The sequence below is a fragment of the Phacochoerus africanus genome, chromosome 14, assembly GCF_016906955.1.
Source record: "Phacochoerus africanus isolate WHEZ1 chromosome 14, ROS_Pafr_v1, whole genome shotgun sequence".
Taxonomy (NCBI): domain Eukaryota; kingdom Metazoa; phylum Chordata; class Mammalia; order Artiodactyla; family Suidae; genus Phacochoerus; species Phacochoerus africanus.
In genome coordinates, this window is record NC_062557.1 from 49,723,722 (window position 1) to 49,736,270 (window position 12,549).

The following is a 12,549-nucleotide window of genomic DNA, read 5'->3' on the forward strand; positions in this document are numbered from 1 at the left end:
AAAGACATGTCTCTGCCCCAAGGGAAGGCCCCCTGAGAGCAGAAGTGGGAAAAAGGGGGACCCTCTTTTCTTGTTCCATTCTCCTTCCTCCCACACTGATTCTGCCACAGAGGAGGGGTCTGAACTAGAACCTGGACTATGAGTCTACAACCCAGTAGACAGATGGGGAGACTGAGGCCCAAAGACAGTCCAAGGTCCAGCCCCCGGGCCTGGCTGGCTGAGTCACCAGAGACCCCCCAGGGCAGGGCCTGTGCTGACTCCGGGTGAAGCCCCTTTTAACGGTGGTTCTCCCTGGCGCCCAACCTCAGAACTGCCTCTTAGTGAAGAGAGGTCTTGAGCGGCACCTGGTGGTCACTGGCCATCATAACTCTGGGTTTTTTTGCCTCTTTATGGCCATACCCGAGGCATATGGAATATCCCAGGCTGGAGGTCAAATCGAAGCTGAAGCTGCCAGCCTACACACAGTCACAGCAACGCCGGATCCTTAACCCACCGAGCGGGACCAACGATCGAACCCTCGTCCTTGTGAATACTAGTCAGGTTTGTTACTGCTGAGCCACTGGGAACTCTTGTATCTTTTTCTTTCTTTCTTTCCTTCTTTCTTTTTTGGTCTTTTTTAGGGCCACACTCATGGCATATGGAAGTTTCCAGGCTAGGGGTTGAATTGGAGATGTAGCCGCCGGCCTACACCACAGCCACAGCCACGCCAGATCCGAGCCGTGTCTGCGAACTACACCACAGCTCATGGCAACGCTGGAACCTTAACCCACTGAGTGAGGCCAGGGATTGAACCCACGACCTCATGGTTTCCAGTCGGATTCATTTCCACTGTGCCATGATGGGAACGCCTTTTTTTTGAATTTATGGTTTTGCTTGGATATATGCCCAGAAGTGGAATTGCTAGATCAGATAGTAGCTCTATCCTTAAGAAAAAATCCAGTCTTTTACTATTAAATATGCTATTAGTTGTGGATTTTTCTAGGCGCCCTTTTTCAGAATGAGCAAGTTCAGTTCTATTCTTAGTTTGTTTTTAATCAGAAAAGGGTAGCATTCATCTTTGGCACAGTGGGTTAAGAGTCTGTAGGAGTTCCTGTCGTGGTGCAGTGGTTAACGAGTCTGGCTAGGAACCATGAGGTTGCAGGTTCGATCCCTGGCCTCGCTCAGTGGGTTAAGGATCCGGCGTTGCCGTGAGCTGTGGTGTAGGTCGCAGACGCAGCTCGGATCCTGAGTTGCTGTGGCTCTGGTGTAGGCTGGTGGCTATAGTTCCGATTGGACCCCTAGCCTTGGAACTTCCATATGCCGCGGGAGCGGCTCCGGAAAAGGCAAAAAGACAAAAAAAAAAAAAAGAGTCTGACTGTAGCAGCTTGGGTTGCTGTGAAGGAGTAGGTTTGGTCCCTGGCCCAACACAGTGGGTTAAAGGATCTGGCATTGCTGCAGCTGGCCCGGGAACTTCCATGTGCCTCAGAAGCGGCTATAAAAAAATTATGATTATTATTTTTGTGTTTTTAGGGCTACACCCATGGCATATGGAAGTTCCCGGACTAGGGGTTGAATCAGAGCTCCAGCTGCTGGCCTACACCACAGCCACGGCAATGCTAGATCTGAGCTGCATCTCCAGCCTATAGCACAGCTCGTGGCAATGCTGGATCCTTAACCCACTGAGCAAGGCCAGGGGTTGAACCAGCATCCTCATGGATACTAATTGGGTTCTTAAGCCTCTCAGCCACAATGGGAACTCCAAAAAATTATTTTTTATTTTATTTTTTTTTGTCTTTTCGCCATTTCTTGGGCCGCTCCTGCGGCATATGGAGGTTCCCAGGCTAGGGGTCGAATTGGAGCCGTAGCCACCAGCCTATGCCAGAGCCATAGCAACACGGGATCCGAGCCGCATCTGCAACCTACACCACAGCTCACGGCATCGCTGGATTGTTAACACACTGAGCAAGGGCAGGGATCGAACTTGCAACCTCATGGTTCCTAGTCGGATTCGTTAACCACTGCACCACCACAGGAACTCCCCCAAAAATTATTATTATTATTATTTTTTTGTCTTTTTGCTATTTCTTGGGCCGCTCCCGCGGCATATGGAGGTTCCCAGGCTAGGGGTCGAATTGGAGCTGTAGCCCCCGGCTTATGCCAGAGCCACAGCAACGCAGGATCCGAGCCGCGTCTGCAACCTACACCACAGCTCATGGCAACGCCGGATCGTTAACCCACTGAACAAGGGCAGGGACCGAACCCGCAACCTCATGGTTCCTAGTCGGATTCGTTAACCACTGCGCCACGATGGGAACTCCCAAAAAATTATTATTATTATTATTATTATTAGTCTTTTTGCCTTTTCTAGGGCTGCTCCCGCAGCATATGGAGGTTCCCAGGCTAGGGGTTGAATCAGAGCTACAGCTCCCCGCCTGCACCACAGCTCCAGCAACGCAGGATCCAAGTTGCATCTGCATCCTACACTACAGCTCACAGCAATGCCAGATCCCCAACCCACTGAGCAAGCCAGGGATTAAACGCTTCCTCATGGATACTAGTCGGAATCGTTTTCGCTGTGCCACAACGGGAACTCCCAGCAATAGATAATTAGTTCAAGCTGTCTGGTATGGGGCCACAGGCTCCTCTCTTTCCACCTTAGCTTCAAAGGGATTGTGGGCAAGACCTTCCCCGGTTTCTGCCCTCTTGGGCAGCCTCTCTCCGGCAGCTTGGTGGTGGGCTCATCTCAAAGGAATCAGGAGCCAGGGACTCCTTCTTCTCCTTGGTGGAACTGCTGGACATGGGACACCTGGAGGCAGAGCTGGAACTGGAACCTGAGACCCAAGTTGCTGGGACTCCAAATTCTTTTATTGGGAGCCATGACTCAAGCATGCGTTTCGGCTGTGTCCCCCTGTCAGTTTCAGTTATGCTTGAATACATGAGAAGACAGGTGTTGTCTATTTGCATGAGGGTCTAGGTCGTCCCCTGGAAAATAATTGCCCCTAAAGAACGAGAGAGAGGAGTTGGAATCCGAGCGACAGCTCTCTGCCTGCCCCACAGCCACAGCTACGCAGGATCCAAGCTGCGCTGTGGCTCAGCAGTAACACATCTAACCAGTATCCGTGAAGATGTGGGTTCGATCCCTGGCCTCGCTCAGTGGGTTAAAGATCTGGCATTGCCTCAAGCTGTGGTGTAGGTCGCCGACGCGGCTCAGGTCCCATGTGGTTGTGGCTCTGGGGTAGGCTGGCAGCTGCAGCTCCAATTTGATCCCTAGCCTGGGAACTTCCATATGCCGCACTTGTGGCCCTATAAAAAAAAAAGTAATGATAATGAGAGAGTCAGCTTGGTGGGAGCAAACCTCCAGCCCATCACTTAGGCTATGTTCTGCTTCTCAGACCCTGGTCCACACCGAAGGGGGAAGGAAATGTGAACACAACTATGGGGATGGCTTCCTTGGGTTCCTGAGAGGGTCAGAAGTCCCACAGAGAAGCACCTTTGTGTGCAGAGAACATTCCATGCACAAGCAGGACTCCCTCTGCAGGATCCCCAAAGAGGTAGGGTCATCTTTTCAAAAGCGGGTAGAGGGAGTTCTCCTATTACCCAGCAGGTTAAGGATCAGGCATCACTGCAGCAGCTTGGGTCAATGCTGGGGCGAGGGTTCCACCCCTGGCCCAGGAATTTTCACAGTCTTCACGCTATGGGCATGGCTAAAAGGGTGGGGGAGGGTGGACAGAGTTCTAGCTATTTGCTGGTAAAGGCTAGAGTGACAGAAATACCTTTGCTGAAAATGATTACTCTCAAGTTGGTGCAGCTGGTGGCCTGAGAAGCACATTTCTTTACTCATTCAGAACACCTGTTCTGTCTTCTTGGTCTGGTTAAAGCCTGGACCAGACTCTGGAGGAGGCAGGAAAGGTGCCTTTCCTTTGAGGAGCTCCCTGACCCACTGGTAAGAAAATCCCACTAAGGAGCAGTATGTTTTCTGATAAAGATAGCCAAGCCTGCAGACTTCCTGGAGGAGGTGACCTCTGAGTGGAGGTTGGAAACAGCAGATCCGATCATGAGACCAATGGTTAGATATCAAAAGCTCAGGGAGGGATTCCTGTCGTGGCTCAGTTGTTAACAAATCCGACTAGGAACCATGAGGTTGCAGGTTCAATCCCTGGCCTTGCTCAGTGGGTTAAGGATCCGGCGTTGCCGTGAGCTGTGGTGTAGGTCACAACGCAGCTCGGATCCCGTGTTGCTGTGGCTGTGGCGTAGGCCGGCAGCTACAGCTCCGATTCGACCCCTAGCCTGGGAACCTCCATATGCTGTGGGAGCGGCCCAAGAAATGGCAAAAAGACAAAACAAAAACAAAAAAAAACTCGGGGAGGAGACCCGTTGTAGCTCAGCGGAAATGAATCTGACCAGTATCCATGAGGACACAGGTTAGATCCCTGGCCTTGCTCAATGGGTTAAAGGATCTGGTGTTGCGTGAGCTTTGGTGTAGATTGCAGACTCGGCTTGGATCTGGCCTTGCTATGGCTGTGGTGTAGGCCGGCAGCTGTAGCTCCGATTAGACCCCTAGGCTGGGAACCTCCATATGCCAAGAGTGTGGCTGTAAAAAGCAAAAAAAACCCCAAACCCAAAAAACCCCAGACAAACAGCTACCAAATCAGGAGGGCCCAGGTGAAGAGGGGGCGTGGGCCTCTGCAGGAACAGAGTCCTGGACTTTCTGATGTAGTTACACCCATGTGGCCCAGGCAGCTTTGATCCCACAGCTGCATGTCTAGCACACGGTCGCATTTGTTACGTTTTATAGTATTATTTTTTGGTGTGATTATAAAAACTATACATGCCACTACTTTTTTGTTTTCATTTATTTTTGCTTTTTAGGGCTGCACGCAAGGCATATGGAAGTTCCCAGGCTAGGGGAGCTACAGCTGCCACCCACACCACAGCCACAGCAATGCCAGATCCGAGCCGGTGTCTGTGACCTACACCACGGCTCACGGCAATGCCGGACCCTTAACGCACTGAGCGAGGCCAGGGATTGAACCCGCATCCTCACAGACACTATGTCAGGTTCTTAACTTGCTGAGCCACAATTAGAACTATATGTGTCTTATTAGCAAGAAATCTGGGATCTTGAGACCACCTTGGAGCACGCTGAGCTTTGGAGGCTTAATGCTGTGCCCTGAATAGTTCATGACTGTGGTTACTTCTTATGACCACATGGTGTCGCTATTGGAGCCCAGTCCCAACCTGTCCACTGAACTTGATAGTGAATGATGGGAATAATGCTGTTGTGTCTTTTTTCTTTTCTTTTTTCTTTTTCTTTTGGAGGCAGCATGCAGCTGGCTTGATGTGGGATCTCAGTTCCTAGACCAGGGGATGCTATAGTGGAAGTGCTGAATCCTAACCCCTAGGCCACCAGGGAACTCCCTGCTGTTGTGTCTTTTCTGGGAGACAGCCATGCCAATGGCATGTGGAAGTTCCCCAGGCCAGGGATTGAACCTGAGCCACGGCAATGACCCAAGCCTTTGCAGTGACAATGCCGGATCCTTAACCCGCTGTGCCGCAAGGGAAATAATCCCTGTTGTGTCTTTTTTGAAAATGGGCTAAACTCAGCTAGGGGCTGCCCAGGCTTGAGATCCCAAGCTGGTGGCTTCAGCGTTCAGCAGGTTTCTTTCTGGTACACATGCCACTGGCCAGGATGCCCGCTGGTTTCAGGAACGTCGGATGAGGACAGCTTTGTTTTTCTCCTCGGGACTCCACACCAGGGGCTTGTTTAAACCGTCCAAACATCAGGGGTCACATGCCACCCCTTTTCCTGGGAGTGTGGTTGCCCGCTCCCTCATGCAGGGCACCGAGATGGTTAGCACTGGTGAGCGCCATTGTTTGCTCACCCAACAGCTACTTTCTTTCCTCTTCTCCACCGACAGAGGCGGCCTCCATGGCACCCACCTTTCCAGCTTATCCTGCACCTTCATGGACAGGCTGCTCAAACCTGGCTGGCGTATCCCTGAAGAAATGCTGGCTGGAGCATTTCTGGGGAAGACTAAACACATGAACGTGTAGCTATATTTTTTGGGCTGTGCCAATGGCCCGAGGAAGTTCCCAGGCTAGGAATTGAAGCCACACCCAGGCCACAGCAGCAACCAGAGCCACAGCAGTGACAATGCCAGACCCTTAACCCGCTGAGCTACCAGGGAACTCCACATGAAGATGTTTCTGGAGAAATCTCCATCCTTCTTAGACGTGAGAAGGTCAGCCTCCAGATGAAGGCTGAGGTAGGCAGCCTCCAGGAGGCTCTCAGGTTGCTTTGCCTCTTGTTATTCATACCTTGTGTAGTAGTCCTCTCCCAGGGTGACTCAGGGCTGGCCTGTGTGGCTAAGTAAGATACGGCAGATTACAGACCTAGAAGGCGAGATTGGGAAAGGTATTGGAGTTGTGAATGTTATCGTCTACACTGTAAGGACACTCAAGGTCATGTATCTTACTGTGAGGACATGTGGGCCATGCGGCAGGGAGGCACCCACAGCCAGCACCAGCTTGCCAGCCATGTGGGTGAGCCACCTGGGAAATGGACCCTCCAGGTCCAGTCAAGCCTTCAGATGAGCACAGCCCCAGCTGACACCTCATTGCACCCATGTGAAACTGAGCCGGAACGCCTTGTGAGCTGCTCCCCGATTCCTGACCCACTGAAACCCCGAGGAATGGTTGGATGTTCCTGTTGTGGCTCAGCCCGACTAGCATCCTCGAGGACACAGGTTTGATCCCTGGCCAAGCTCAGTGGGTTAAGGATCGGGTATTACCATGAGCTGTGGTGTAGGCCACAGACCCAGCTCTGATCCCATGTTGCTGTGGCTGTGGTGCAGTCAGCAGCTGCAGCTCCAGTTCGACCCCTAGCCTGGGAACTTCCATATGCCGCAGATGCAGCCCTAAAAAGCCAAAAAAAACCCCCAAAAAACCCAAAAACACTATTGTTGCTCAAGGCTGCCTGGTTTTTTTTGTTTGTTTGTTTTGTCTTTTTTGTTTTTTTTGCCATTTCTTGGGCCGCTCCCGCAGCATATGGAGATTCCCAGGCTAGGGGTCGAATCGGAGCTGTAGCCGCCAGCCAACGCCAGAGCCACAGCAACGCGGGATCCGAGCCGCGTCTGCGACCTACACCACAGCTCACGGCAACACCGGATCGTTAACCCACTGAGCAAGGCCAGGGACCAAACCCATAACCTCATGGTTCCTAGTCGGATTCGTTAACCACTGAGCCACGACGGGAACTCCAAGGCTGCCTGTTTTGAGGGGACTTCATTACACAGCAATAGATAAATGCTCAAAGGCCACCACTGTAAAGAGTTCAGACAGGAACGGTGGAAAACACTGGAGTCTTCGAGTTAACTAACCCTGAAGCCTACTTCCCAACCCTTCAAGTGAGAGACGTGCACGCAAACTGTGAAGCCGGGTGGAACTTCTAGAGCCCTCGAACCCTTCCACCACCATGACCAGCCATGTCTGATGAGTGTAAGTCTGCCCCTCCAGGTTTTAGAACCCAGGCTTCCTACCTGGTCGTGGTCATCCATGACTTTTTTTTTCTTTTTTGTCCACTCCATGGGATATGGAGTTCCCGGGCCAGGGATCGGAACTGAGCTGCCATTGACCTAAGCCACAGCTGCAGCCATGCTGGATCCTTAACCCACTGTGTCAGACCAAGGATCGAACCTGAGTCCCAGTGCGGATCCCGTTGAGCCACAGGGAGAACTCAGGTCACATCTATGACTTTGTGTCGCCCCCTGCTGGCCTCCTGCTTCCGGGATGTGACGAGCTGCTTTGTTCCTAAAATGCCTCTGGGGCAAAGCCTCTGTCTGGAACCCCTCTGGGGCTCAAATCCTGGATCCTTGGTGGAAGCCCACCTTTGGAAGCCGAGCAGTCTCGGGCAATCGGTCGTATCCTGTTGCTTGGCTCCTGGACAATACCCAGCTTCCTGGTTCTGACTCCTTGAGCTGCTCCCTATCTCTGAAAACCAAGGCAGGGTGGCTGCCTGGGCTGGCATCTCGGGGGCTGGGACAGCAGCCTCTGGATGGGGACAGCTCTGTCCTGGGGTTTACTAGCTGCGATGCTCTTGTGTCGTTTGCGTGAGTGCGGGTGCATGTGTGAGCCGGTGTGTGCTTGTATGCCTAGGTTCGCACTTGTCCATGCTCGAGGATGTGGCTCACTTGTTGCTCCTCGACCCCGAGGGCAGTGCTGAGACTAAAGCCTCATCTCTGGGTTCCGGGGAAAACCCTATTCTACTTAACGAGCACTGACACAGCGCTTCCTCCACACCAGACAAAGCTCTAAACACTTTTCAAACTCATTGAAGCCACAACAACCCTATGAGGTATGTACTATTTTTAATTTTTGGCCACATCTGTGGCATGTGGAAGTTCCCCAGGCCAGGGATTGAACCTGTGCCATGGTAGTAACAACCCTGGATCCTTAATCTTCTAGGCTCTCAGGGAACCCCCAGGTATGTACTATTATTCCCCCCCCTTTTTTTTTTTCTTTTTAGGGCCGCACCTGCGGCATTTGGAGGTTCCCAGGCTGGGGATCAAATCAGAGCTGCAGCTGCCGGCCTACACCACAGCCACAGCAATGCTGGATCCCAGCCACATCTGTGACCTACAGCACAGCTTGTGGCAACACCGGATCCTTAACCCACTGAGCGAGGCCAGGGATCAAACCTGCAACCTCATGGTTCCTAGTCGGATTCGTTTCCGCTGCGCCACGACGGGAACACCTAAATGTTTTTATTATCTTTGGCTGTACCCTGAGGCCCGCAGAAATTCCTGGGCAAGAAATTGGACCCACACTCCAACAGTGACCTGAGCCACAGCAGTGACAGTGCCAGATCCCTTAACCTGCTAGACCACCAGGGAGCTCCAGAATGTTAAACATCCAGTGGTATTTGGTACATTCACAATATTGTGCAGCCCCCACCTCCATCAAGTCCTCAAAACATTTTCATCACCCCAAACCAGGGAGACCCTCTCTCCATGAAATATTGCCTCTTCCTCTCAGCCCCTGGCAAAAGCTAATCTACTCTGTATTTCTATGGACTTAACTATTTGGAATAATTCACATAAATAGAATCACACAATGTGTGACCTTTGGTGTCTGGCTTCTCTCAGTGTATTGTTTTGTTTTTGTCTTTTTAGGGCCACACCCGAGGCATGTGGAAGTTCCCAGGCTAGGGGCTGAACCAGAGCTGTAGCTGCCGGCCTAGACCACAGCCATAGCAACATGGGATCTGAGCTGCATCTGCGACCTACACCACAGCTTATGGCAATGCTGGATCCTTAACCCATCTCAGTGTGTTTTTGAGGTTCCACCACGTTGTACCTGGGTCAGACCTCATTCCTTTCTGTGGTTGATTAACACACTGTTGCCTATATACATGGCGTTTGGCTCACTGATGTATCAGTTGATGGACGTTGGAGTTGCTTCCACCTTTTGGCCATGGTGAACAGTGCTGCTCTGAACCCTCACGGACAAGTACTTCTTTGGGGCCCTGTTTTCAGTTTTGGGGGGCATATGCTTAGGAGGAGAACTGCTGGGTCATGTGGCAACTCTATGCTTCTCTTTTTTTTTTTTTTGTCTTTTTGTCCTTTTAGGGCCGCACCCACGGCATGTGGAGGTTCCCAGGCTGGGGGTCTAATCGGAGCTGTAGCCGCCGGCCTACGACACAGCCACAGCAACACCAGATCTGAGCCACGTCTGCGACTTACACCACAGCTCACGGCCACGCCGGATCCTTAACCCACTGAGTGAGGCCAGGGATGGAACCCGCAACCTCATGGTTCCTACTTGGATTTGCTACTGCTGCGCCACAACGGGGACTCCTATGCTTCTCTTTTGGAGGAACCACTGTATGGATTTCCACAGTGACTGAACTGTCTTATGTTCCTACCAACAATGAATGAGGGTTCCATTTTCTCTATATCCTTATTAATACTTGTTTTTAAACAATTTTTTTTTCTTTTTAGGGCCACACCTGTGGCATATGGAGGTTCCCAGGCTAGGGGTCCAATTGGAGCTACAGCTGCCAGCCTACACCACAGCCACAGCAACATCAGATCCAAACCGTGTCTTCGACCTACACCACAGTTCATGGCAACGCTGAATTCTTAACCCACTGAGAGAGGCCAGGGATCGAACATGCAACCTCATGGTTCCTAGTCGGATTCATTTCTGCTACGCCATAATGGGAACGCTTGTTTTTAAACAATTTTTAAAAATTATAGTTAAGGAGTTCCCATCATGGCTCGGTGGCTAAAGAACCCAACTAGGGTCACAGATGTGGCTCAGATCTGGTGTTGCTGTGGTTGTGGCGTAGGCTGGTAGCTGTAGCTCCGATTCGACCCCCACCTGGGAACTTCCATATGCCCTGGGTGCTGCCTTAAAAAGCACATACACACGAAAAATAGCATCCCTGGGAATTCCTCTCGTGGCTCAGAGGGTTACAAACCTGACTAGTATTCATGAGGATGCGGGTTCGATACTTGGCATGACTCATTGGGTTAAGGATCCTGGGTTGCTGTGGCTATGGAGTAGGCTGGCAGCTCCCATTTGACCCCTAGCCCGGGAACTTCCATATGCCGCAGGTGCGACCCTAATGAGAAAAAAAAAAAAAAATCCCTCCATTTGGGTTTGTCTGATGTTTCCTCATGTTTAGACGGGGGTCCTGCATCCTGGTGGGAATCCTGTTCAGATGACATCATGGCTTGCTCAGGGCCTTGTGTGGCGCGCACAGTGAGTGCCCACTGCCCCTCGTCACCGATGCTATTTAATTCATTCCACATGCGCCCAGGGCACGTGGAAGTTCCCGGGCCAGGGACTGAACCTGCGTCACAGCTGTGAACAGGCCACTGCAGATCCTAGGTCCCTAACTTGACGCATCATAAGGGAACTCCCTGGTGATGCTATTTTAATCCTTTGGTCACGGTGTTGCCTGATACCTCTCCTATATTGTTACCCTTCCCCCCACCTGCTACAAATAAACAACCTGTGAAGAGACACTTCAAGAGCACGCCAATAAGACAAAAAAAAAAAAAAATCGGAGTTCCCGTCGTGGCGCAGTGGTTAACGAATCCGACTAGGAACCATGAGGTTGCAGGTTCGATCCCTGGCCTTGCTCAGTGGGTTAAGGATCCGGTGTTGCCGTGAGCTGTGGTGTGGGTCGCAGATGCGGCTCAGATCCCTCGTTGCTGTGGCTCTAGTGTAGGCTGGCGGCTATAGCTCCGATTAGACCCCTAGCCTGGGAACCTCCACATGCCACAGGAGTGGCCCTAGAAAAGGCAAAAAGACACACACACACACACACACACAAAAGAGCGCACCAATAGACTGCCCTCATCAAAAATCTCCCTCCAGAGTTCCTGCTGTGGCTCCGTGGGTTAATTATCCAACGACCAGTTACCCTGGGTGGTGGCACCAGGCGCTCTCTTGCCGCTGGCAGGCCACAGAGGCTGGGGATGGTGAAATCCCACTGGCAAGGCTGTGGTGGGCTCAGTAGGACCTGCGATAACATACCCAGCGGTCGGGGCAGCTGCTTTGAGGTTGGGTGGCTGGGAGCCCACAGGAAGTGACTTGGTGCAGAGCTGATGCATCCTGCCCAGCACCCGTCCCGGGGCAGGAGCTGCAGGCTGGCGAGGCTGCGGGCATGGAGAGCGAGAAGCCTGGGCCGGAGGGGCCTCAGGGCCGGTCCCTGGGGCAGGGCTGGCACTTGGGGGTCAGGGGCTCCGGTGAGTACTCCCCTCCATCCGCGCCTGCCCCCTGGAGCCTGCCCCGCTGGAGAGCTTACCTGGCGGCTGCCGTGCTCTGCTACATCAACCTCCTGAACTATATGAACTGGTTCATCATCGCAGGTGAGGAAGGGGAGGGGCTGCCAGGGCGGCACCTGCCCATTTGCCGCCCACCTCCCCACTGGCCGCCCAGCCACCAGCAGTGTCCTTCTGTCCAGCAAACTTTCTTCTTGGGGAGCATATCCCTGCTGTTCTTCCCCCAGGGGTGGTTTCAGCCCTGCCTGAATGGGGGGAGGGCCAGCTGAGTTCCCAATCCAGCCTCCAACTAAGAGGGTACACACAGGTGTGGCAGCACGGGGGCGGTAGGTGGGTGAGGACAGCAGGGAGGACTGAGCTTCAGGCAAAGGTCTGGCGGTTCTGGGACAGCGGGGTGAGGTTGAGGAAGACGGGGCAGTCTGGTCCTGCTTGTGAGCAAGAACTAGCGGGGCTGGGTGTTTCTGGGGCTCAGGCTGCGTGCAAGCCTTGCACATTCTGCCTTCCTTCCTGAAGTCCCCAGAGCTCAGTCCGCTGTCCTCATGACACTCACTCAACGACTCATTCATTTAAGATTCAACCTTTTCTCTCTTTCTTTTTTTCCTTGTTTTTTTTAGGGCTGCACCCTGGGCATGTGGAAGTTCCCAGGCTAGGGATGGAGTCGGAGCCATAGCTGCCAGCCTACACCACAGCCACAGCAATGCCAGATCCAAGCTGAGTCTGCAACCTACACCACAGCTTATGGCAACACTGGATCCTTAACCCACTGAGCGAGGCCAGG

At 52.5% G+C, this 12,549-nt stretch overlaps 1 protein-coding gene across 3 annotated transcripts in view; it reads left to right on the forward strand.

Annotated features, from left to right (window-relative positions):
• The first annotated feature begins 11,494 nt into the window (after positions 1–11,494).
• The window catches only part of SPNS3 (SPNS lysolipid transporter 3, sphingosine-1-phosphate (putative)), a 56,354-nt gene continuing 55,299 nt past the window's right edge, over positions 11,495–12,549 (forward strand). The window contains exon 1 of one of the 3 annotated variants that reach the window (XM_047758499.1): positions 11,495–11,735. In XM_047758499.1, coding sequence (XP_047614455.1) covers positions 11,595–11,735 — 141 coding nt within the window. In that variant the 5' untranslated portion in view covers positions 11,495–11,594. Of the gene's footprint in view, positions 11,859–12,549 lie in introns of all 3 variants that reach the window. The other 2 variants (XM_047758497.1, XM_047758498.1) reach the window with 2 other exon arrangements.